Source organism: Macadamia integrifolia, chromosome 10, assembly GCF_013358625.1.
Source record: "Macadamia integrifolia cultivar HAES 741 chromosome 10, SCU_Mint_v3, whole genome shotgun sequence".
In the NCBI taxonomy this organism is placed as follows: Eukaryota; Viridiplantae; Streptophyta; class Magnoliopsida; order Proteales; family Proteaceae; genus Macadamia; species Macadamia integrifolia.
Window position 1 is genome coordinate 23,720,022 of NC_056566.1, and position 25,896 is coordinate 23,745,917.

At 38.4% G+C, this 25,896-nt stretch overlaps 2 protein-coding genes and 1 pseudogene across 7 annotated transcripts; 2 read left to right on the plus strand and 1 right to left on the minus strand.

Annotated features, from left to right (window-relative positions):
• The first annotated feature begins 848 nt into the window (after positions 1-848).
• On the plus strand, positions 849-2,384 carry LOC122091969 (S-adenosylmethionine decarboxylase proenzyme 4-like). The gene has a single exon (XM_042662237.1). It carries the CDS (start codon positions 977-979, stop codon positions 2,006-2,008), a length of 1,032 nt encoding a protein of 343 aa, XP_042518171.1. The 5' UTR covers positions 849-976; the 3' UTR covers positions 2,009-2,384.
• A 2,406-nt stretch (positions 2,385-4,790) lies between these two features.
• On the minus strand, positions 4,791-7,964 carry LOC122091319 (annotated as a pseudogene).
• Positions 7,965-9,344: 1,380 nt separating this feature from the next.
• Positions 9,345-18,228, plus strand: LOC122091927 (transcription termination factor MTERF4, chloroplastic). Of its 6 annotated transcripts, XM_042662179.1 has the most exons (7): positions 9,345-9,781; positions 10,049-10,129; positions 11,793-11,816; positions 14,115-14,990; positions 15,366-15,420; positions 15,824-17,464; positions 17,704-18,228. In XM_042662179.1, the coding sequence occupies exon 6, from the start codon at positions 15,851-15,853 to the stop codon at positions 17,369-17,371; it is 1,521 nt and encodes a 506-aa protein (XP_042518113.1). In that variant the 5' UTR covers positions 9,345-9,781; positions 10,049-10,129; positions 11,793-11,816; positions 14,115-14,990; positions 15,366-15,420; positions 15,824-15,850; the 3' UTR covers positions 17,372-17,464; positions 17,704-18,228. The 6 variants fall into 6 exon arrangements, with proteins under 6 accessions (XP_042518113.1, XP_042518115.1, XP_042518111.1 ...); XM_042662181.1 differs by having other exon boundaries at positions 14,115-17,013; positions 17,134-17,464; XM_042662177.1 differs by having other exon boundaries at positions 14,115-15,420.
• Positions 18,229-25,896: the final 7,668 nt, after the last annotated feature.

The following is a 25,896-nucleotide window of genomic DNA, read 5'->3' on the forward strand; positions in this document are numbered from 1 at the left end:
TCAGTTTTAATTTAGTTTCGCATTAAGTTTAGGTCTTAATTTTAGGTGTTTAGGCCAACTTTTTACTTCTTCATCCCCCCCCCCACCCCTCAAAAAAAAAAAAAAAAAAAAGCTCCTTATTTGTTAGGGCTTATAATCTTTTTTATCAAACATTAAAAATGAATAGAATTTTATCATCCATATTGATTGAAATAATAAAAAAATATATAATTTTAACCGATTTCTTATTCAGTTAAAAGATAGTTAATTTAGTTCGATTCAATAGTTTTAGTCATCAAACCAAACTAAGAAAAGATTCCAAGCTTTGTAACCAAATCCGAATCAATTTATTTCATTTCAATTCGATTTTGGACTATCGTTTTGGATAACACCAAGGGGTTAGCATCACGGTACTCCGCCACAAGAAGTGAAGTCCCATGATCAAACCTTTGTCACTGCATCTAACTTCTTAGGATCACCACATAAGAATTTTCCATTTCGGAGTGACCCAATCCTATGCAAATGATATCACAGTGACCCCAGATACTGGTCGTCAGAAAAAATACTATCGCTTTGGTTTTAAATTGAGAGTCCTATGAAAGTAATGCCTACCAACCCAACCACCCCCCCTCCCCCAAAAAAAATAATTTATGATAATATTTGAATAAGAAAATTTGAAAACTTCCACTAGAATACGCGTGGGATGAATTTCCGTTCTCCGTTCCTGTCTCTTCAAGATCTCACAAATATAATCATCAACTCACTCATTGTGCCTGCAATCATTATTCTTGGTTGCCTCACACGCATGCCTTCTCTCCACCCCTCTCTCACTCTCCTCTTACCCGCTCTCCCCTTATAAATCCCATGCACCCCTTCTCCTCACCTTCCCACTTGTACTTGCTCTCTATAATTTTCTCTTCTTATACCTCTAAACTACCTATACCCGTCCATCTAAGCTTGTTTCATCCTCCTCTTGTGTTTTCCCTTCTTCCCATCCATGGCTCTTTCTGGGTTTGAAGGTTTTGAAAAACGCCTAGAACTCCAATTCTCCGGCGACGATCCGGCCATTGGTATCGGTCTCCGGCGACTCCATTTCTCTTCAATTGAAGAGGTCTTAGCTGCTGTCCAATGCACTGTGGTCTCAGCAGTTGGAAACCAATACTTTGATGCTTATGTATTATCTGAATCAAGCCTATTTGTATACCCTACAAAGATCATCATCAAGACATGTGGGACTACCCAACTCCTCAAATCAATCCCTCCACTCTTATCTCATGCTCATCTTCTGGGTCTCAAGATTTGTAGTTGCAGATACACTAGAGGTAACTTTATATTCCCTAAAGCTCAACCTTTCCCTCATACCAGTTTCAGAGATGAAGCTTTCTACTTAGAAGAAACCTTACCCAGTCATCTTTGTTATAGAAAAGCTTCTGTTATGCCTTCTAAGCTTCCATTACAGTACACATGGCATGTCTTCTCAGCTAGTGAAGAAGATCAATTGGTCATGGAACAAAAAAACCCAGATGTGTTCACCATTGAGGTTTGCATGACAGAGCTTGATCGTGTACTTGGCCGGAAATTTTTTCGGCCAACGGGGGATAGTAACTCCGGCGATGTTGCTGGGAAGGAGATGACTGTGTTAACGGGTATTGGAGGCATTAATCCTGGTGCGCTCATTTGTGATTTCGCTTTCGACCCGTGTGGGTATTCGATGAATGGGATGGATGGGGCCCACTATTCCACGATACACGTCACACCAGAGGATGGGTACAGCTATGCAAGTTTTGAGTGTGTGGGGTCCATTGGAGATGATCGAGAAGACATCGGAGAAACGTTGAAGAAGGTGGTAAAAGTGTTCCGGCCGGCGAAGATGTCGGTGTCTATTACCACATGTGCAGGAATTGAAGTATGGATTAATGTGAAGAATGCCCTCGAGACAATTGGCTTGAATTGTCGAAGTTATGTGGTGGATGAGTTTCCGGCGATGGGGAGTATTGTGTTCCAAACATTTACAACTCGCCGGACGTAGCCGGAGAGTATGAAGTTAGCTTAGCTTGCTTAGCTATTCTAGCCCATAAGCCATTCATTACCTGAGAAACAAAAAGAGAGAAATGGGTTTGAGATCATGGATGACAGATGATGATGATGTGGAATTACAACATATGGGTTGGCATTGGAAGAAAGAAAGAGGTAAAATGGAAAGAGGATGATGATGTGGAAGCATCAATGGGTGGGATCATCATGATAATGCACCCCACTTAGTTTTGTCACGCCCAAGATTTTTGAGGACATTAAGAGAGAGAGAGATTTGGAGTGGGGAGGAAGTGGAACTGTTAATTGAAGCTTTTTTTTTTTTGCTTACCCTTCCCTTATCTCTTTATGATTTGTCTCATCTCTTTGTGATTTGTCATCTCTCTCTCTCTCTCTCTCTCTCTCTCTCTCTCTCTCTCTCTCTCTCTCTCTCTCTCTCTCTCATATTTTCACTGAAACTGAAGGAGCTTTGGGAGAGCAAGTTTGGAGAACAGTTTTTAAAAGCAAAGGCATTTCCACTTGCTACAACTAGGTCTGCCTGTCCATAGAACCTTTTGGTAAGTGGAAGTATGAAACAAAAGTGTCCCATAGTAACCATATCTGATCTAATATCCATGGTGTTATATGCAAATGGTCTCACTAGAACTGCCTTTGTATTTAGAAATCATGTTTAGAAGTGGTTCTTAGATCTCACTACTATAACCAAGGTTTAAAACCCTAGAATCAGGCTCCAGATCGGTCAAGGATCAGTGAAAAATCAATCGAAATCGGCCAGAACACACCCTAACCCTAGTTTTTAGAAGAAAATCGGCCGAACCGGATTTTTAATACAGTGATCATAACCTCTGCATCTAGAAATCATGCCTATGATTAGCTGCTGCTAAGAAACCATGCTTATGGTATGCTCTCATTCAAAATTTTCAAGCCAAATTGGATATCTCGTGTATTAGATTCTGTATCAGGGTGAGATGTTCATGTCTTCATGAATGATACAGCTAAAGCCCAACACTTGGGCCCACTAAAGGATTTCTGGTCCAAACACCCACCACACTGGGAAACCAACTAATCATCTTGTCTTTGTTTCTCCATAATTATCATGACAATCCAAAAGGTTCTAACTTATCCAACGGTCAAGATCACCCAATCAACTTTAGGCATGGTGAAGCACCTGCTCAAGTGGCTCCTCCCACCATCCTTTTTTATGATCAAATATGGCTATTATCATCTGCTACAGTTGATGTCTTCTGGTTGCAGTTAAAATGTTGAATGACAATGTCACCATTTTCCACCACTGCTTCAAAAAGTCGGATTGAAATCAATCACGATCGATTCTGATTCTGGTCGTTCAAACTGTCGATTTAAGGGTTTTGGGGACCAGATCATTAAGTTTCGAGATCCGAGGGCCGATTCTAAAGTTTTTGGGACTGTTTTTGACCTATTCGTATCTAATCCAGATAAGAATAGTATAGACCAATCCAACCCCCAAATCCGAGTTTAAAATCACTGAAACTTCAACTGTCTAAATGGGTAACATCAACAGCAAGGACTCAAATCTTGGAATCAGATCCAGATTGGGTCCAGCCAAATTGGATCAAAATCAGGTTGACTCGGGAAATAGCCTCTCCTCGGAGCCGGGTAAGGCTGCTTACATTATGACCCTCCTCATAACTTGCAGTGGCGGGACCTCTGCCCATTTTAAAAGATTCTAGTCCACGAGAACCTCTGGAGACATATGCATCTCAGAGATGAAATTTCAGATTAAAGAGACTAATAGACAATCAAAAATATCAATCAGAAACCAATAGAATCTTAGAGAACAACTAAAATAAAGCTCAGATAACAACTAATATAAAGCTCATATATGAATTTTCAGTTTAATCAAACCAATTAATGAGGACACTAATACGAATGGATGAGGAAACTTGCACCAATCAAACACCAGCTGTATCTGATAAGAGTAACTACTATAATGCTCAAATATGAACCTCCAGATTAAACAGACCAAGATGTTATCAAATTTAGCAATCAGAAACCATTTGAATCCCAAGAACAACTAATAGAAAGGTTAGGGACTAACATCTCACATACCAACTGATATTAAGCTCATATATGTATATCGTTAATCAGACCCACAGATAATCAAATTTATCAAACAGGAACCATTTGTATCTCATTGAGCAATTACTATAATGCTTAAATATGAATCTTCATATTAATGAGCCCAAGATATAATCAGAAATAGCAATCTTCATATTTCAGGAGTATTATAGATCAGAATTTAATCATATAATAGGTCAGAATTTTGGGCTCTGTTTCTCAATTACATACCCTAACTGCTATACTGTTAGTGTGTGATAATTAACTACAAACAACTCTATTTTAGTTCTCAACCCTAATTCTGTTACTGAATCTCTAGTAAGCAACTCAATCATGCCTAAATCTTGAGTAGCCTGTTCAACATTACTTCAGAGGCCCTTTACTACCATTGAATATACTTTTTTCTGTTTTCTATGAGAATCTGATAAACCAGAATTGGACCATATTTTCTGTGAGACTAATTTGTAGTTTTGGTTTTGTTTTGATTGGTGTAACCTCTAAAGAACTCTACCTAAGTTGAAGACCATATAGATCTTATCTCAGCCAACAGTACTGGCAACGACAATAAACAAGAGATATTGCAGGTTCACAATATAATAAAGAGAGAAAAGGAAACGATCAAGATAGAAGGAGAAAAAGAAAGTCAGATGAGAGAGAGGTAGGGAAGAACACACTCTCACGGATTTTGGCAACAACCAAACCAATTTTCATTCAATATTTCAAATCTGTTTTTCCCAAGTTACCACATTGTATTTACAGAAAATTAAAGACTACAACAAAAACAGATAACTACAATATAAACAGTTAAATGAATAAAGAAGCTATGATATCTTACTGGACCTGGTTCATCTCCATCTGGGTTCCCAAACGGGTTTGGGCTGGTCCAACGAACGAGGCATTTTCTTTGATCCAAGATCCTCCACATCCTTCAGCTGGTAATAGTGAGGTGCAATTTCCACCAACCACTCAGGTTTTAATTCAGTGACCTGTCTCATGTATTCCTTTGTTGTAAGTACAAGCTCACGATAAATAACCCACCTAGGGAGCTCCTGTGCAAGACCAGAACTTGGATGTATATGAACAGTTTGTGGATTTCTGACTGTGCGAAAGGATCCATTCTTTTGCAGCCTGGCAGAATGGTAGAAAAAACCTGAAGTTATGGTCTTTCTTATGGCTTCTAAATCATTGAGATTGTATGTAAATTCAATCTCAACCTTCTCCAATAGACCCTCCAATTGATCCCTTATATCTCTAGCATCTTTCATACTCCTGACCTGAATATAGTTTTCATAGCACCACTGAGTTGAGAAATTAGATTCTTTCCAAGAACTGTAAACCTTGAGCAATGCAATATGGCCCCAACATTCCCAGTGGAAAAATTCATCCTTGCATTGTCAGCATGGACTTGCTTGTCCTTAGGACGGTAAAAGATTGAATTGCCAACTGAAAGCATAGCAGCAATTGAGATGATCTCTACAGAACACTTATACTTTTCTGAAGCAACTATCATTTTTGAAAGCATTGGATCAAGAGGAAACATTGCCATCCTTCTCCCCACCTTCGTGAGCTCCCTTTGGTTATTCAGTGGCTCAGTACATTAAGTGCAAAAAGCTGCTCTTTGGCTTTTAGTAATGCTTCAGAGGGAGGAGGGTCCATGAAATCAAAATTCAGCAAATCACAGATACCCAAGCTCTTAAGAGTAAGAATAACGCTTGCAAGGTTAGTTCTTTGTATCTCCGGCACAGTATTATCTTCCAAATCATGATGATAACTATAGGCAGTGTACAAACGAAAGCATTTCCCTGGACCTGTTCTTCCAGCTCGACCAGCCCTTTGCATTGCTGATGCTTTAGAGATGGGTGTGACTTGTAGCGATTCCATGCCAGTTCTTGGGTTAAAAGATTTCATCTTACAAAACCCAGGATCAATAACATATTTAATCCCATCAATTGTTAGCGAGGTCTCTGCTATGTTAGTCGCCAAGACAACCTTACGAGCATATTCGGGAGTGGGTTCAAAGATTTTAGCTTGCAACTCAGTTGGCAGGTTAGCATATATTGGGCAGATAATGAGTTCAGCAACTTTTGTTCCTAAGCCTCTACTCCCATGTTTCAAAATTTCTTCTGCAGTTTCAATTTCTGCTTGTCCTGTAAAGAATACCAGAATATCCCCTTGTGGTTGAGTGCAATGGATTTGTAGAATAGAAACAATAGCAGCATCCAAGTAGTCAGCTTCTGGCCCCGTTGTGTGATTTATCTCAACTGGGAACCTTCTTCCTGGTATTTTGAATATAGGAGCTGAATCGAAATACTCTCTGAATTCCTCAGCATCAAGAGTTGCACTTGAAATCAGCAACTTAAAATAACTTCGAAACCGAGAAATATCCTTAACTAAACCAAATAAAACATCTATTGAGAGCGTTCTTTCATGAGCCTCGTCTACCATCAACACTGTAGCTTGCCAAATCAGGGTCACCAAGAAATTCTCTTACCAACATTCCATCAGTCATATACTTAACAACTGTATGATCAGAAGTACAATCTTCAAAACGAACAGAATATCCAACCTCATGACCAAGCTTAACCCCCATCTCCTCAGAAACTCGTTTAGCAACGCTCATTGCTGCAACACGGCGTGGCTGGGTACATCCTATCTTCCCATGTTTTGTGTAGCCAGCTTCATGAAGATATTGGGGTAACTGAGTCGTCTTCCCAGATCCAGTCTCACCAACAATTATAAGAACCTGATGATCATGGATAGCCTGGAGTAGCTCTTCTCGATATGGATAGATGGGCAGAGTTTTTCTCTCATCCTTGAGCTTCTGTAACACTGATATCTCCATCTCTTGAAGCTTCTCTGCTGTCGATTCATCTTCCAACTTGTCGCCCTCTATAACAGATGCTTTCACGAACTCAATCTGGTCTTCAAACAGATACTGATAATCATCTGCTTCTTTTTGTTTTCTATCTTTCGACCCAAACTTCAGAGTTACCTTTTCAATTTGATGCTCCCCCCATGCCAATTGCTCTGCAGATGGGTTCATCCTATCTCCTGAACTAGTGTCCCTATAACGCTTCTGAGCAGCAGCAAATCTCTTTTCCTGATTCACACCCCCTTCTTGATCATAGACTTCAGGCATCCGATACTCGGTAAAATTATCCAGATCTTCAGATTGCTTCTTCGCGAGCTCAAGAATTTCTTTCTTATACCTTAGCTCACGATACTCTGCTTCAGTTACTTTTAACATCCTCAAAGAGATACTGTTCATCTTCGATTTCATCCCTGATCTCCTCCAGCTTTTTCTGTTCCCTTTTCTTCAAATACTGTTGCCTCGAGACTTTTCTTAGAGATTTAGTATCGTTTTTCTGCAATGCTTTAAATCGCATCATTGCCTCCTCACTTGCCTCTGCCAACTTCCTCTCTAGCTGTTCCCGTTGTTCAACTTCAGAGGTACGTGACCGCACACGTCTATCCTTTTCTTCTCGTCTGATTCCCTCATCTTCATCGTCTTGAGATCCCGCGATCCCCCTTACCCTGCCGTGGTCGCCATTATTCTGCCAGTATCGTTCCTCCACTTCCCGCGACATTTTCCCTTCCTTCTCTGTTTCTGTAGCGATGTTAAGACGCTTCAGAGCCATCAGAATCACCAACCTGCAAACTCTCCCCTCCACTTCTACTCACCTCGCTGGAACCCCTCTCGCCCCCCAACCCTACTCCGATGCTTCCTGTCTTCAACCCCAAGCAACACCCTACCCCTCGTTGGAATCAATCTCTCTCCTCAAGCTCCTGCAACTCTCCCACAACCGCTACCTCCTGCAATCCCTCCTGCTTCCCTCTCACAAGTCCCCACGCTCATTCTCAAACCCCTTCTTCCTAAAACCTGCAACCCACGAAAAACACCTTTCGGCTATTCGTGTTTATAGTTTTCACCTCTTGCAAACCGTAACCCAATCCAAATCGGATTGGCCTCCTCCACCTGTACCCAATTTCTTGATCCGTACAATTCTTACTTCCTCTCCACGTAAGGCTGTCGATTGGATCGATTCTGGTTTTTTGGTTTGGTTTCAATTCGATTCAGAGAGATGATGAGATCAATCAGAACCGAACTGAAAACTGACTCGGTTCTATGTTTTGAAACATAAGGCTGATTTAATTTGGTTTGGCTCGATTTCGATTCTAATATAGTTATGTAATATGGTTTTTACTCGATTTTTTTAACAGTTATATAACTGATTCTACTTCAAGACCATGATTATGTGAATTAAAGGTCATAATAAGTTTAAGTTATGGATATTATGGTCATTGTCAACTCTAGAATTATCTTAGTATGTAAATATATGTAATAAATCATAAAAAACATTTATCATCCAAAACCAAAGTTTTAACTGACAGTTCTTCTACCCTGAACTATAATCAAGGTGAGTATTTACATATTCAAATCGAATTGAAACCGAATCAAATCGATTTGATTCGATTTAATTAATTTGGTTTGTGTTACAAATTGACATCTTTACTGTTTGACTAGAGGCCCAACCCACATCCAAAAACTGAGAGGATGCTCAACACAAGGGCACCGTTTGATAACGTTTTCTACTATTTCTGTGTAACACATAAATGGCTTTTCACGTTTTCAAAAACAAAAACGGATTTTTTTTTATGTTTGATAAACATATTTCTCGAAATGTTTTTGCAAATATAATGTCATTAAAAAATCCAATAGTATCATTAGATGCCCAAAAGGGAGAGAGGGTTCAATTGTCTCTTTTTAGGTTTAAATAGTTGAGAGATTTATCAAGCACAACAACCTTTTTTTTCTCTCAAATTCATCTATATAAAAGACGAAACAAGTCGGACATGTTTCGTCAAAGTCATTTATAGAATTGTAAATAGGCATATATTTTGGTTTATGTTTCTAGAAACGGATGAAACGGAACAGTTTTATCAAACGCTTTTAGATTGTTTCTCCGTTATTGGGAACAAGAAAATGAAGAAATGGCAGAAACGGACCGTTGTCAAATGGTGCCAAGGTGTATACCCTCAGGTCTTCTCAACCGTTGGATGCTTACTCGACTACTAGTGGCACTGGACCCATCACTTGAAGGCCATCTGAACCCTTCCAATTTCTCCCATGACGTGGCTGAATGAAAATCGTCGGATTGAATCCAACCAATATTGCCACATGGATTGTATTTCTCTGCCGACATCAATTTCTGACCGGTTCCGTCCGTATCAGAGGATCGGTACGGATCAAGGGTAAAATGGTAAAAAAACCAATACCATCGAAAAAAGGATCGCCGGAGCTCTCTGGGTCTGGTTGACCGGCGGAAGAATGGGTGGAGAGGTGGATTTCGGGAGGGTGGAGGAGAAGCGAATGAGTAGTCAGCCATGTTAAATGGCTTTGATGGTGAGATTTTAGTGAGAGAAAGAGAAAAAAAGTTAGGGGAGAGAGGATTCTGAGTGGAAGTTGAAATAGGAGCGTTCCTCTGTATTTACAGAATCTGATTTTGATTAGTTACGGAAAAAGAGGGAATAGATTCCTACAAAAGAGGGAGAGATTAGAAGAAAGGAAGCGTAAAGGTAGGAATGGTAGTTAGACTGTTGGAGAGTAACTCAGGGAAGAGGAAGGAAGGATGTTCTTTTCTCTAGGGTTCTGAACTTCTGTGGTGCTTTAATGGTTAAGTACTCTGCCAATTGTCCTGAGAATTTACCCCATTCTTGTATGGCAAGATCTCCGAATGGGTCTTCTTTCTGATCTTTGATGATGCTAAATGGGTTTTTCTTTTCTTGTTTTAAATCAGTGGGGATTGATTCGTTTAGGGCAAAATGGCTTATCAATCACACAATGGTTTTTGTAGTCCTGTTACTCTGAGAATGATCATTGTTCTGGTGGGTGTTTGTCTGGTTTTTTACATACGACCTCCATTGTATGGGCTCTTGACAGGGAATTTTCCTGTTTCTCAAGCTTCATGCGCTCAGTGCATCTGTGACTGTCCCTCGGAGCCCATCTACTCCATACAAACAGGTAACCTCAACTATATAATCTACTTCCTTTAGAGCTTCCATTTGTAGTAGTGGATCACTTTTAAAGTTGTGGCTTCCAATCCTTTTTTCACCAATGAGAAAGATGAAAAGATGTAATGAAAACCATTGAAGCTGATTTTGACATTGGGTATGATTGAATTGATAAAACCTTTTCTTTGAACTGCACTTACATTACAAAAACTGCTGGTGATAAGTTGCAAAATTATCTAATGTGCTAAGAGCATTGAGGACTTCATTTGATGGTATGGAAATCAGTGTTTGAATTAAATAATTATTATTACCAAAAGAATTAAATAATTATTTGAGTTTAGAAATTACAGATATTGTTGTTCTTTTGACAAGATCAGGAGGCAGTTGGGAAAAGGTGGCTTGTCAAAGGATCAAAGGAGCTTTTTGTAGCAACAATTGTTAAAACCTAAAAGATAATTACTATATTTCAGTTAGGGACATGGATGTTGATGGAAATGATATGGATTATTAATGGATTGGAGTTCAGTATCCTTCTGTCTTATATGTAAAGCACAAGTGAGGTAGGATGCCTAATTTTGGCTTGTAGATGTGATGCAAAGTTAGGACGAGAAATCATTTATCTTCTGGGGTATATTTCTGGGTCATCCTCTAGGTCTTACTCTCATTTTCCCTTGCTTTTGTATAGATACTGACTAAAATTTGCAGTAGTACAAGCTTATTATGGCATACACTGCTTGCTCTTAATTTTCGTCCCTTCCTTTTGCCAGTGGATTTGGGGGGTTGATGATGAAATTCTATGTATGCAAGTTTATTCTCATATATCAAATGATGAAAATACATCCTCAAGATCTGAATTCAGATCTCAGCTAACTGAGACCCAAATTCGCTTACTTTCATTGGGAAATCAGGGTTTTTTTTTCTGAAAAATGAGATGTGATTTCTGCCCTATGAGGATTAGGCAATATCCTTATGGACTTATATGCGTATTATGCACTATGACTCAGTTTGTAATAGTTCTTGTGTGTGAAACTCTGTTTTATGTATTAGAAATGTATTTGTTAGAAATCTGTGAGATTGAGTTGGAAAATTAAGTTGCATGAGTGTCATGGGAAGGACATTCTATGATGACTTAATCGGTAATTTTTTGACGGAAATTTCATCTGAAATGTATTTATGAATAAAATAGAATAAACTTACATATATCTATTTCATTTCCAGATGATTACATTCTTGTTGAAAACATTGCAGTTGCAGACTTTGCTTTATAGTTTGCTTTATAGTTTGCTTTATAGTTTGCCTCTGCATGTCACTCTCTCTGGAACCAGGAGCAACACCTTAAGATAGATGGCAAGAGTATTATGCACCACTGCCATGCCACTCATTGCTAATCACTGGAGCTCAAAGCATATGTAATTTGAAAACTTCCTTATGGTAGCTCATTGCATTTTCCTCAGATGTATTTGATATTGCATGTTTGTTCATCAACAAATAAAATAATTCAACATAAATGATGGGACTTCCAAGACAAATGTATTATAATCATGTTGTGCTTACTTATGCTTTTGATTGTTCATTGTTGTTTTCTAACTTGTCTTACACATTCATACTTATTTGTAGAGGACTGGTGTTCCCCCTATTGAGTACTAATATTGGGTTAATTTTATTTGTGGCAGGACTTCTGAATTACTCATTTTCAGGTCAGTCATTTATTCCCGAGTGTACATTATGCGTATTAAGAGTTGTGATTTCATTGTAATTTTATGAACAGAAGACATCATTAAAATAAGAAACCTAAAATTTCTTGGCATGGAAGGAAAAATAAAATATATTACATGATGCAAAAAATGAAGTGTCCTCATTTTAGTAGAAGAGATAATTTGCCTTTTTGGTGGAAGTTTTTGATACTTCAGAGCTAGTGTCAATGGTATGACAGAAAGGAAAAGCTCACATTGTACAGATCTCTATTTTTGTCGGGTTAGTAGTGTCAGACTATTATTAGATTAACTAAGTAAAACTTAGTATTTTTGGAACATCTTAGATGATATATCTTTACTTTTCAGAACACATTTCCCATGTCATCTAGGATATTTTCCAAGTCCCTTTTTTTTTTTTTTTTTGGGCAGACTGTGGTAAACATGATCCTGACATGAATGAAGAAATGGAGAAGGACATCATTGATCTAAAATCTGAGGAACTAAATTTACTGAGAAGTGTGACTGATGATAATCTGGAACACACCAAGAAATCCATATTACAGGCAAGGAAAACATCTTCTCAGTACCAAAAGGAAGCAGAAAAGTGCAATACAGGAATGGAAACATGTGAAGAAGCAAGAGAGAAAGCTGAAGCAGCACTCATAGCTGAGCATAAGCTATCAGAATTGTGGGAGAAACGAGCCCGTAAACGCGGGTGGAGAGATCAGAGAGAAGCACACTTATGATTTCTGAGGGAGAATAGGGGAGATGAAGTGCTCTCATGGCCTTGAGCCTGTATCTTCAAGGCTCATGGTTTTATTCTGTGCATATAAAGTAGTTTTGGCTTCTCTATCTTTAAACCTTTTAGTATTCTTTTGATGAAATGAAATACTTCTGGTTGGATATCTTATCATGGATTATCAAATGAGGAACAAAAAGAAGATAACTAAAGAAACCACTTAGGCACTCACAGTGTCAACAGCATGTTCCATAATCCAATGCTTTCATAGAAAATAAAAATACCTGAAAATATTTCCCCAAGCTTTATGAAAATGTCCAAAGCCCATTTTTAGCATCTCTGACTCTCTTAAAAGAGTTTTCTTTTCTCAAGCATATAAAAGGATAAAAATGTCTCAAAATATCTTTAAATGTTTTCAGGAGTACTATGTCAACGAGTCAAATCTTTTTGCATGGATTCTTGCATTTGTTATTGTTTGAAACCTTCATATAACCAATCCCATTTAATTGGAATTAGGCTTTGATTGTTGTTGTTGTATATCTTTTTAAGTTGTAATATGCTTCATTGAAGATGTAGATATTATGATTCTTGCGTTCTTCATTGCTTGACAATTAACTTTTTTTTTTTTTTTTTTTCAAGGAGATAAGAAAAAAATTAATAGAAAAATCTTTGTGAGGACTCCGTATGCTATCACGTCTGGTAAAAGAAGTATAAGGAATTAGCACCCCTTGCCTGTGTCTCTCTCTCATACACATATACATGAAATAACCTCTTTGTCCCATGTGTATGAAATCATTTTATCAACCCTGATTGATGCTCTTCCATGTGCCTCAGAGAACCTTCTCCTCTTTTAACCTGAATATTATTTGGGACCTAGGGAAGCCCCTAAAATTTTATTAAATAAGACAAACAAAATAATAAATAAATAAAGGGTGGACATAGTCCGCCTTACCCCAACCCATGAGATATAATCACTCTGACACTCACATAACCCAAAAAGAAAACCTGCAAAAGAGGAAAGATTACATTCTAAAGATTGGTAATCCTGCATTATCTTTGACATTAATAAATCTATGTATTTATTTCTTTGACATATTTAATCGGGAAGCAGTGGTCGCGGTTGTTGGGTCACTGTGGCAGTTAGACATACGCCCGACTGGTCATTAGGATAGTCGGTAACCTCGGTGGTATATTCAAGAGGGTCAATCATACTGCTTTTATATTGCTGGAGTCAGCACCTTTATTTTCTGTCATTTACTTTTATGTTGAGAGTCGGTGGTCAGCATGCTTTACTTTTCCGAGTACTCACGGTGGGTCTTCTCCGACAGCCCTATGGGCGTATCGCAGGATGGAGTTCGCGGCTCGTACTCGAAGTATACGCGCACTGTGGTCGTAGTAGCATTAAACCAAAGACTTAATAATGTTGTTTAGGTGGATGTGATTTAAAAATGAATTGCATAACATAAAGTGCATATGATTGTGATTATTGTGTGGACTGTTGTGTGATCCTTCTTTTCACTTACTGAGCTAGTGAGCTCATCTCACGTGTGCACCTCTTTTAGATGATTTTGCAGGTCATCAACCTGAAGAGCACGGAATTCCCGGAAGAGGATTGGTGGGCCCCCGAAGAATTAAAGCACGGCACGAATTGTTCGTGCGCGGTTTAGTTTCATTCTTTTTGTCATCCCTAATCTACCACAAAGCACATTATCTAGAGCTAAAATTTTGTGGATAGTGATAGTTTCCTATTTTCACACATCAAATTTCAGTAAAAACAAAGTTCGTCAAATTTCAATAAAAACAAAATTTGTCAGTAAAAATCGGATAGTAAAATAAAATCAATTTTAAAAAAATGTACAACATATATCAATGCATATTCGGAAATATGATTAGATTTAAATTTGTAATTTGACATGTGATTAATCTAAATAATTTTTTAGATAACCACATCATTCAATATGGCAAATACATAGAAACCAAGGTTATAGATATCGGTATTTGGTATCATTGCCAGTAGTAGTCATGGTCTAATACGATACGGATCGGCTAGTATCGAGTGCAAATTCAAAAATAAAACTTGTTAGCCAATACTCCCGATGTACATATAGGATACGGCCGATACGATATCAAAATACAATCGAATCGGTGAATCGGTTGATTCAGATCAGAATTGGTCGTGAGTCGTGACTGATCCTGTCGATTCCGCAGATTCTGATAAGTTTCTGGCGAATTTTGATCGATATTGGCTGATTCGGATCAAAATCGACACCGATTCGATTCCCGATTCCGTGTTTTGGAGTCCTTGGGAAGAAAACCCTCTTTTCTTTTTATCTTAAACCCTGCCTTCCTTCCTCCTCGGACTTCTTCCCCTCTCCCTCAGACAAACCCCGGACCGTCCGCCGCTGCAACTCAGCTGCAGAAACTTCGGTCAAATTCAGGTAGCCCCCCTCCTACCCTCTCTCTCTCTCTCTCTCTCTCTCTCTCTCGTTTAATCATGAAATCCGACGGAGTTGCAGGGCAACGGCAGACTTCCGTTGTTCTCCAAATTCCGGAATCAGTGCTTCTCTCTCTATCTATTTATGTCTTCAAATCCTAGTTCCAGAAAAATGGCTCTTGGTTCCTGTCATTTCTTCCCTAATCCTATTTCAGAACCATAGAGCCAATGCCTCAACAGAACAAGAAACCGAAGGGGTGAAAATTTATTGAATCTGTCAATTTTTCATGCTCAAATGATGAAAAATTCAGAATATTTTTATCGAAACTGATTTAGTTCTCTAGTCCTTTTCTCTTTTCCTCTGGTTATCAAAAATCAGGAGTCAAGAGACGAAGATAAATCACATATACAACGACGGACGACCAAAGAGGAAGGTAGCTCTTTTCAAGTCTTCTCTTAACTGGTGGAAAACCCAAAAATACAGTAGGGTTTATGTGTCTCTTAATAACTATTATACGTATCAGTTAAGTCTGTTAAACATGGAAACCATGAAAATGTAGACTTTCTGATTCAGTAGACAATCTTTTTTGTTTAAATTTATCTCTTTTCTTTTGGGGTTTAGAGGTAGATATTGTTTGAATTACATTGCGAGCAATGTAGTTACTGAGGTCGCATCCCTGCTCCTGTTTGATCTTATTTTGCTAACATTTATGGGTTCGATTTGGGAGTTCTTAAAGCATGTCTTTTGGATCTCAGTGGGTGCTCATATATAATTGTTTTATGGGATAACTTCTAATGTGAGCTCAAGATCATTTTGTTTGTATTCAATGTATGCAGAGTTTGCCGATATTTTCTCTTGGAAACATGAAAATTCTTCAAGAATTATTGACTCTGTACTTTCAAATTCCCAAGTGGAATCCTCGAGTCCCAAGTTTGATTGAGAAAAAATATGGTTCAATAGCCAGATTGCAGTATTCCATTGCTTGTAAGACATTTTCTTCTAGTTCAGTTGAGTCGTCTCCGATGAATCAATCAACCACCCATCTGGGTCGGCGACAAGGAGGCTCCTCCTCTTGGTACAGTAGGCCTAGTTTACTAGAAATGAAGAATGAGAGGATAGCGAATCGAGCCCGGGTTTATGAATTCTTGAGGGGACTTGGTATTGTTCCAGATGAGCTTGACGGGGTGGAGCTCCCTGGCATGGTTGAGGTCATGAGGGAGCGTGTTGACTTCCTTCACAACTTGGGGCTCACCATCGAAGATATAAACAGTTACCCTCTTGTTCTTGGCTGCAGTGTTAAGAAGAACATGATTCCCGTGCTTGATTATCTTGGGAAGTTAGGAGTGCGAAAATCCACCTTCACTGACTTCTTGCGGAGATACCCTCAAGTCCTCCATGCTAGTGTTGTAGTTGACGTTGCACCTGTTGTCAAATATCTTCAAGGGATGGATATTAAACCAAATGATGTACCTCGTGTCCTTGAGAGGTATCCAGAAGTATTAGGGTTCAAGCTTGATGGTACCATGAGCACATCTGTAGCATATTTGGTTGGAATTGGGGTGGCAAGAAGAGAGATTGGTGGGGTTTTAACCAGATACCCAGAGATATTGGGAATGAGAGTTGGCAGAGTGATCAAGCCTTTTGTGGAGTACCTTGGAAGCCTTGGAATTCCAAAGCTTGCTGTGGCAAGGTTGATTGAGAAAAAGCCTCACATTCTTGGATTTGTGTTAGAAGATCAAGTGAAGCCAAATGTAGACACCCTTCTAGAATTTGGTGTGAGAGGAGTGTTGCTTCCTTCCATGATTGCGCAATATCCTGATCTTATAGGAATTGACCTGAAAACAAAGCTTTGCCCTCAACAGAGTTTTCTCAACTCTACTATTGGCGTGGGTCCTGAGGATTTCTGCAGAATTATCGAAAAGATGCCTGAGGTTGTTAGCCTTATTCATTCTTCTATCATGAACCATGTGGATTTCCTAAAGGACTCTGGTTTCTCCTTGCTGCAAGTGCGGAACATGGTGGTGAGGTGTCCCCAATTGCTTGCCTTGAATATCGATATTATGAAGCTTAACTTTGATTACTTCCAGAAAGAGATGTGTGGAGATTTGGATGATATAGTTAACTTCCCAGCCTTCTTTACTTGCAGTATGGAGTCAACAATACAGCCTAGACATCAGATGGTTGCCAAGAAAGGCTTGAAATGTTCTCTTGGATGGCTTCTTAACTGTTCTGATGAGAAGTTTGAGGAACGGATGGACTATGACTCTTTTGATACAGAGGAGATGGAAATGGAGACACAGTTTGATATGAATACGCTTTTGGAGCCAAGAGAAGAGGAATCATCCTCTGAATATGAAGAGGACAGTGATGATGAGTATGTATAAACTGCTGTTCATATGATGCTTGTGGATGATCTCAGCATTTTCTAGGTTTGAACCTTATTTAAGCAAAGATGCTGAAGGAGTGGTATTTTTGAGGTACGGTCCACAATTCTTAATATTCACTATATAGTAAGATTTTAGATTAACTTTCATGTTGGGTGCTGTTTCAAATTTGAATTATTCCATATAAGAATATTCTCATTTCATGGTACTCGTATTTGAGTCATTGCCTTAGCATGGCCTTTTTTCCTTTCTCTGCATTAGATTATTATATAGCCACTTATGAAACGATCCTTATTTCCCTTTTTTTTTCTCCCCCATCTGTCTATATTCAGATTCTCTCGTGATTGCAAAAAATGGGCTGATAGGCAAGATTCTGCGTTCATGTGGTAACCTGCCAGGTTATCTATGAGATTCCATCAGCCAAAATCTTTGATCCTGTCAAATTTAACATAATCAGCTGAAATCGTCCGGAATTCATCAAATTCTTCATCAGAAACTCATTGCACAAGTGCCTTTTTTCAATGCGAGCTGTGGAGTACCATCCAGGGAATTAACAGGCATAAAGATTGCAAGTGGTTGTGAGAAAGAAGTGTCCTGCTGCGCCCACCCCATCCCTTTTTTTCCCTGTATTTTGGTGGACTTCAGGATTTTGGTTTAGAAGTGTCTCCCCCCCCCCCCCCCAAAAAAAAAAAAAAACCCCCAATGTAATTTAGTTCTCATCTGAGTGGTGCTGGATTCTTCTTGTTGAGAGACCAGGTACTCACATCAGTTTCAAAGAGTAATATATAGAATTCTTGATAGCCTTGTTTATATTACAGGACCCTTGTTGGCTGCAAATAGAGTTCAGTGGCCTAATATATGGTCAAAATTGATGTCCCCTTTCTTGAAAGTTGAAACTGAAGATTTAGGTTCTAAATTGCACTTTAACTTGGTGGTGCTGGAACTGAAATTTAACAGATTTGCTCATATGAGTTTTTTGAAGATCCAAATGGGGATCATCTATATTAACTACCATTCACTTGTAGAAACATAACCCTAAAATGATGCAAAAGATAATGGAAAAAGAAGAACAACCAATGCAAATAGGTTTACGAGGTTCGGTAAGATTGCTTATGTCATTGGTGAGATGAGATTCTGTTTCACTATCAATGGAGAATAGGGTTACAACGCTCGTCACTGCCTGTCGAGGTGTTTGCACCAGTACTTCCGGGATTAAGCTGTGACAGAATGCAAGACATTGTAACCAACATCACTTTCCTTGATACTGGTTGGTATCCTAAAAACCGAAACAAATGGCCATGATAACTGTCCCTGGCCAAATGTTTGAAATTAATCTCAACGAAATCTTATGCTCTAGAGAGAGTATTTTTTCATCTTAGATGGTTGGACTATAGTTTTTACCTCTTTCGGCTTGCGAATCAAACCATTGTTTGTGTGCTTTGTGCAATTTTTATTTTTATTTATTTTCAGATGACGGCCAACCTTCAACTTAACTAGCTCCACAAGCCTATACTAACCTCACAACCGCATGGACCGGATATACTGGGGTAGTTTGAATCTAAATTCAGGTCAACCTAGACCAACCCTAATAGAAGAAGGCCATTGGATATTCTATGCTCTCTACTCTGAAGCATGGATTCCCCAATCACAACTTCGAAGAAAACATTGTATATCCTTGTTGTGTCTGAATATTATTCAGTGGATATTCCCGTCTTACACACGTGGATCAAGTCAAGAGTCTCGAAGCGTACTCGGTCAGGGGGGACTCTATCGCTCAAGTTAGTCTTTCTTGCCACAGTAAAGAATTGGGGTGAGGAGAGAGTGGTAGAGTATGAAAGAGTGAAGCGTTCGTACCTTAGAGGTAGTTTGTATGTTCATGTCACGTGGTGGTCATCTAATGATGCCCCTTACACTGTTGCAGAGCCATTGTTCATTGGAAAATATGCAACCTTCTCTCTCTCTCTCTCTCTCTCTCTCTCTCTCTCTCTCTCTCTCTCTCTCTCTCTCTCTCCAAGGAATAGATAATACCGTGGTAGAAAAGTCTAATTTTGTTTAAGGTGAGAGAACATTATCCTATGACGTACATACACATCAGCACCCACAGCCAATAGGAAGGCGCGTTTGTATCTTGGTACAAATACAATACAACTATTAATTAATGTTCTTTCTTCCTTTTATTTTCCCAATTTTTCACCCTCCAACACATGGGACCATCCTATTGACTAACACATATATCAACAAAATTTTTTCCTTTCTAAAGGCGAAAGTGTTGCTTCGAGTTTGAATCATCTCCCCACATGGGAACGCATAGAGATGAATCTCACGCCCTCCATTAAAGTACCCCACAGATCCCTCTCCGGAACGGAGTCCGGATCATCTCCCCACTTGGGGAAGCCCACACCCGTGGAGGGCGAAGATCTGTTCCCAACCATCCCCACTTGGGAAGCTGATAGCCTGACAAGACTCTTTGAAGGAGGTGGGGTGTAGGGGACCAAAATAAACTCCCTTTTCTCCTCGTTAGGTGGGTCCACTATTCCACTGCCAATCACAAAAAGAGCCAAACAATAAAAGAGAGAAGAAGATTTGGAACCACACGTGCATTCATCCTTCACTTACTCCAATGGAATTTGATTGTAAAATTTTTGTGAAAGAAAACAATAAAGCACACCTTTAAATTGTACGAACCATTAATAAGTACTACACTAATTACCAACCATAATCAATAACTTAATTAATTAACTAACTAGTAAACAATGGTAGTAGAGGCAGAACTTTCTTCTCATTCCATTACATGGCCCACTATAATCCCTACATCATTCCTGAATCTAAAAAAACTAAAACCAAAATCGAATCAATTTTATTTGGTTCAGTTCTTATTCGATTTTAAAATTTCGATTCACATTTAATTCTTATATGGAGAACCACACCTTATGACGAAAGGAGAGAGTGAAACCTAGCACGATATCACTCTGAGAACAAGACACCCTAGACAAAAAGCTGGCAAAAGTGTGTTGGATTTATTTATATTTAATGTCAAAGTTTTTAAATATTTATCGTGTCAAAGATTGGTGGATGTGTGTCTACATTTATATATGGGTGTACAAACACTATTGTATGTGTACAAGAATGCCTCTTGTACACATACAGACACATGTACAGGGACGCTTATACACATATAGACACATCTGTATATGAACAAATACACCTATACGTGAAAATGTACGTTGTCTATATATTTTATAGATGGTCTGAAGTGTTTTTGTTCTATCCACTCTATCTTCTGTTTTTTCAAATCTCTTTATGTCTGATAATGAGTATAGTCTTTGGATTTCGTTGTGTAAACACATATTAGAGTGCAGTAGTGCACCTTATGTGATTGGGAGTAGTTTTATCTTGGAGGTATAAACGCAATGGTCAACCCGATTGCACAATCAGGAGTGTTTAAAAATCTTAAAGATAGTATCATTATAATATGACTCAACTCAAATTATGTTTGTTCCTGATTCAAGAAGAAATATTACTACGATGCTGTGAATTTATACATCATCAGATGCAATTACAACATATTCAGATAAGTCTTACACTCTGCCCCATGTTTATTTTCTAATAGAGTGAGACCTTCGAGAAATTTCCCTACAAGACTTCCATCCAATACTATATTTTGAAGAGACCACTAAAAGATAAGAATGCGATCATCAAATTTCTTCAACAAACCCCACCCTAGGTCTTTTTTTTCTTAGTGTAGTTGGTTCTCCTATGGTAAGCTTTCAAACTATTGGCTTGGCAAAGCTAGCCTTCTATCAAACATAGTAAGCCCCACACGAATGAGTGCTCCGGTTGTAGCAATGTTGAATGAACCGCAATGACTCATCCCAGATCGGGTTACTTTAAAGGTTGTCCCAATGTGTTAATTCTCTTCCTTTGAATAGACAATTTTGGTTTGTTTTCAGTTTATTTCGATTAAAATTGGCAAGAATCAGGTTGAATCAACATAAACCCTAGAAATTCAATACGAATCATCAGTCAAATATGAATCTAACCAATTTCAATTAAAATCGAATAGAATTGTAGATCTGATTCAGATTACTCAAAACCATGATGATCACGTTGGCCCCATAGCTTCATGGCAGCATCATCATATTGTACATAAAGTATAAAAAAGAGTTGTTCTTTAACTTTAATCATGCACTAAAGCATAGATATATGATTAAGCATCAAGGAGACCATATACCAGGGACAAAAAGATGTCTAAGGAAGGGTAAAGAGGAACGGAAAACAGCAATGTGGGAGCTCGTGTGATCACCAACATCTTTTGGAAATGGTTGTAGGGTTCCCTTTTCTGTAAAAATTGGTTATAGGGTTCCTTTTTCTGTGAGGTGGACATAAGAAGATTGGGCTTTGTCATCATTTTTCTTTGTGGGCTAGTTTTTTTTATTTGGAAAAGGGTTAGCTCACAGCCATGTGGCCCCTACGTCAGTGCGGGGTCAATGGGAGTGTATGTACTATTGTTTTATGGTTGTCCTTGTTGGCAACTCGGCCACGTGGCGGTGATGATGTGGCCAGTTTGGGTGATGTGGATGAAAATGATGACATGACAGTGTCCAGTGTTACCGATGAGATAACAGAGCAGCTTGGTATGCATGGAGTGGTTTAATACATCATTAATAGGTGGTGCGGGTTTCTAGGTCAAAACTGGCAAAATTGGCCTATTTATGCTCAGGGGCATTTTCGATAATGGAAATAACATTTTTGGAAGATCAGTTCTTCATGAAAAAGATAGATTGTAATTTACCTAGTCTAGTGCATTTGATTTCGTCACATTCCGATACCGTATGAAGAAGTTACGGCATTTGTGGCAGTCGAGGGTAGTTTCGGCATTGAAGATGAATTTTTAAAAGGAAGTGTTCTACATGTAACAATACGAAAAAAATCCAATATTTCCAACGGTTTTGATTTCATCGTATTCCGATTCCGTATGAGAAAGATGCATCATTGGAAAGGTCTAGGGGCATTTTGGTATTTTTACACGGCTGAGTCAGATGATTGAGTCTCCTAGAAAATCGTAGAGCGTCTAGTTACTGTTCCAACGCACTTCGTTTCATATCGATCGGATATCATATGAGAAAGTTATAAGTGTTTCCGTGAAGCCGATTCGAAAATCCACCAGTTGCTCTTGGTGTTAGGTGGATTTTTTCGAATTTATTTTTGAAATTTGAAGGGCATTTGTGTAATTTAAAGATTTTGAAGGTCTGAGTTGCAAGGGGTCTTTAAGCACTGAAACATATAGAGGCAGGGGCTTGATTGTAATAAAGAGGAGTAAAAGGAAGTGAAATGGATGGTCAAGATTCGATCACGTAAGCTTAATGCCCATCCAAAGGCTGCTGAGATTTTGGTGTGATATGGACGAGATAGATGCTTGCGTGTAGGATTTGATTGGTTAGGTGCATAATTCTTGATGCACTGGCGCTACAACTTATCAATGTATGTTAGTGTGTTTCGCGCGTGTATAGAAGATATAAAGAAGATTCCAATCTTAATGATCTAATGAAATCTGATTAAAGCCATCATGGAGGATTCGGATCCAACGATCGATATGCATTTCTCTTTTGTGAGTGGGAGACAAGCTCCCTTAAAATCCGGAAAAACAAACAATCATAGATCGACAACACTCTGAGATTATAAGATCTTTTATATGAGATCTACGGTCAGATTTCGCCCATGTTGCCCGCGCCGCCGGTGTAGCCTACACCACCCCTACGAAGATTCCATTTTGAGTGTTCTGGTTGGTCCAACTTCAAATGGCCATATCTCTCTCATCTTAACTCCGATTTGAGTGATTCAAGTTGAAGATTCTTTATCTCTCCGAGCTCTACACATTAGAGGGAAGAAATCAGGCAGATGGGTTGCTAAGGTGGTTAGAAAAACGAGTTGAAGCTCGTGGAAGGCTAAGGGTTTGAATGAAAGACTTCCATCCTCTTGCACTTCATCCATAACCCCCATTAGAGGCTTAGGAAGTTGCTGGAAACCAAGGTAGCAAGTTCTATTGGTTGTTGCCAAGAGAAAAGAAAAGAAAATAGAAGAGAAGAGAAGAAGAGGGAAATAGAGAAGAAGTTTTTTCCTCTCTTTGTGTGTGTGTGAATGTGAATGTGAATGCCATTATTACTCCATGAAAGTAAAGACAAGGAGAAAAGAAAGAAGAATAAGAAGAAGAAGAACCTAGAATTTGGTTCTTGTGAGTTGCTTCAAGAAACCCAAGTGCCAACCGAGGTTGAAGCATTGGCGACACCGAGACAACGTGATTGTGGTCTGCATCAAGTGGAGATCGACATTATTGCATCTCCGACGGTTACTCCTTGCCAAGGTAACCTCACTTTTTCCAAATTTCCATTATTATAAATCATTGTAGGCAAGATGTTTGATAAAATGCCTGAGTGATAGTTGTAGTCTTTGGGGAGAAATTTGCATGTATAAGTGCTTTACTATAGGGCATTGTTATAAGCCCAACTTTTTTTTATTGGTGTTCAGTGGGTGCTGGACACAGGGGCTATGTGTTCCTTGGTAGGTACAACTACCTAAACCTATTTGCCGTGGATGCAGCCTCTCAGATCATTCTGATAAAACTAGGGTGAAGACCTAGCCATTGTATGTCATTGGTGGAAACTGGGAATGTGTTCCCTTGGCTGTGGGTGCAGTCATAATTAGTATTGAGTAAATGCTGAGCCCGATAGTGGGCATTATTCCGTGCATGTAGGCAACTGGCCGAAGCACGTATTTCTTGTGTTGTGGATGTATATGCTCGTATTTATATTGTGGATTGGAGTGTTTGACTGCAGAATGGGTGTGTACATCTGGTAGACCTGACCACTTGGTGGTGTAGTGTGGATGTGCATACGATTGTGTATGTATGTGACAGTGATTATCGTGTGAGGTTTATGAGACAACTCTGGGCAACAATACAGGTTATGTGAGTAAGTTTCATGCAACAATAAGAATGGTCAATAGTATACATAGCAGCTTTGGGCAGCATCAATAGACAGTGCTATTGAAGTGCAAATAGTGATTGCCACATCAGGGGTACAGTTGGAAAATGAAAAAATATTTGGCACACTGATTCACCCCCCTCTCAGTGTCAATCGGGACCCAACATGTACAACATTCAAGAGGAGGAGTAAGGTAATCATTTCACTATCTCATGTGGAAGGGCATAGTGGGGCGCTGCTCGGCAGCGTTCTTTTTCCTATTTTTATTCTCTTTTTTTTCTTGAGTTTGAATAAAATATAGAATTTGGATCCAGATCTATCTAATCGGATCAGAGTCGATTTTAGGATTGATATATTTTAGCATCTAGGGTTTCTCCATGTAAAGATAGGACGAGCCAGATCAATCAGAATCGAATTAGCCTTGGTCGATTCCCAATTCTTTAAATCATGTTGTAGATGTACATATTTTATTGTTTAGGGATCGAGTTTCTCTTCGTCTCAACGGAATATGACCTTTGGATTGGATTGAGAAAGAATGTCTTTGATTTCTTATAATAAAGGTACACGTTAATGGTGAAACTCATCTACCCAATGACTAATCATATGGTCACATCATGATGGGTGAAGAAATTCTCTTAAAATTCTTTTTTTGTAATATATTACTAGAGATGACTAGCAAAGCTTCTATAGTTTAATATGACAAAGCGTTTTGAGAAACTTGAACTTTTTTTTTTTTGGTCACCTCTTTTAAAATTTAGTAAAATAAAGGGATTTAGAAAAAGGTTATATGATATTTATTAAAAAAAAATAGAAAATAAATTATACAAAAAATAAAGTAACAATACAAATTTTGACCCAGTCAAAATATAAATAGGAGAAAATTAAGGTCAAAGAATCTTAGCTATTATTTTATATGACACGTTACATAAATTTTTCGGCCGAAAATCTTCAACAGATTTTGGTTTTCTTTTTTTAAAACAAACCAAAACAAGATTTTGATAAAGATTTCAAGCCGATAAGTCTATGTGATGTATCATATAAAACAATAGCTAAACTTCTTTGTCGTAGAGAATATCCTTTTTCTAAAAAAAAAAAAAAAAAAAGGTTATTTCATCCTCTCAAACTACATTTGTTAAAGGTTAATAGATAACATATAATATTAACATAATTCATGGAATCTTTCATTTCCTAAGGAATAAAAAGAAGAGAACAATAGATTCATGACTATTAAATTAGATATCTCCAAAGCCTATGATAGAATAAAATGAGGTTTTGTTAGAGCTATATTTGAAGTCTTAGGTTTCACTTCCAAATGGTGTGATCTTATATGATATGTCTTCTCGTCTTGCACTTATTTAAATAAGCTTGAGAGTTTCCATTTGATCATATTGATCCCTCTAAGGACACCTTCAAAGTTGTCCTTTAAGCCCAAACATTTCTATTACTGCAATGGAAGGAGTTTCTAGACTTTTTAAGTGTTTCTATGAGATGGATCTCCTTAAAGATCAAAATATGCTAAAGGTGCTCTTGAAATTGCTTATTTAC

Excerpts from the sequence above, each read along its gene's own strand:
- LOC122091969 (XM_042662237.1), top strand. The coding sequence starts at position 977 with ATGGCTCTTTCTGGGTTTGAAGGTTTTGAAAAACGCCTAGAACTCCAA.
- LOC122091927 (XM_042662175.1), top strand. The coding sequence starts at position 15,818 with ATGCAGAGTTTGCCGATATTTTCTCTTGGAAACATGAAAATTCTTCAA.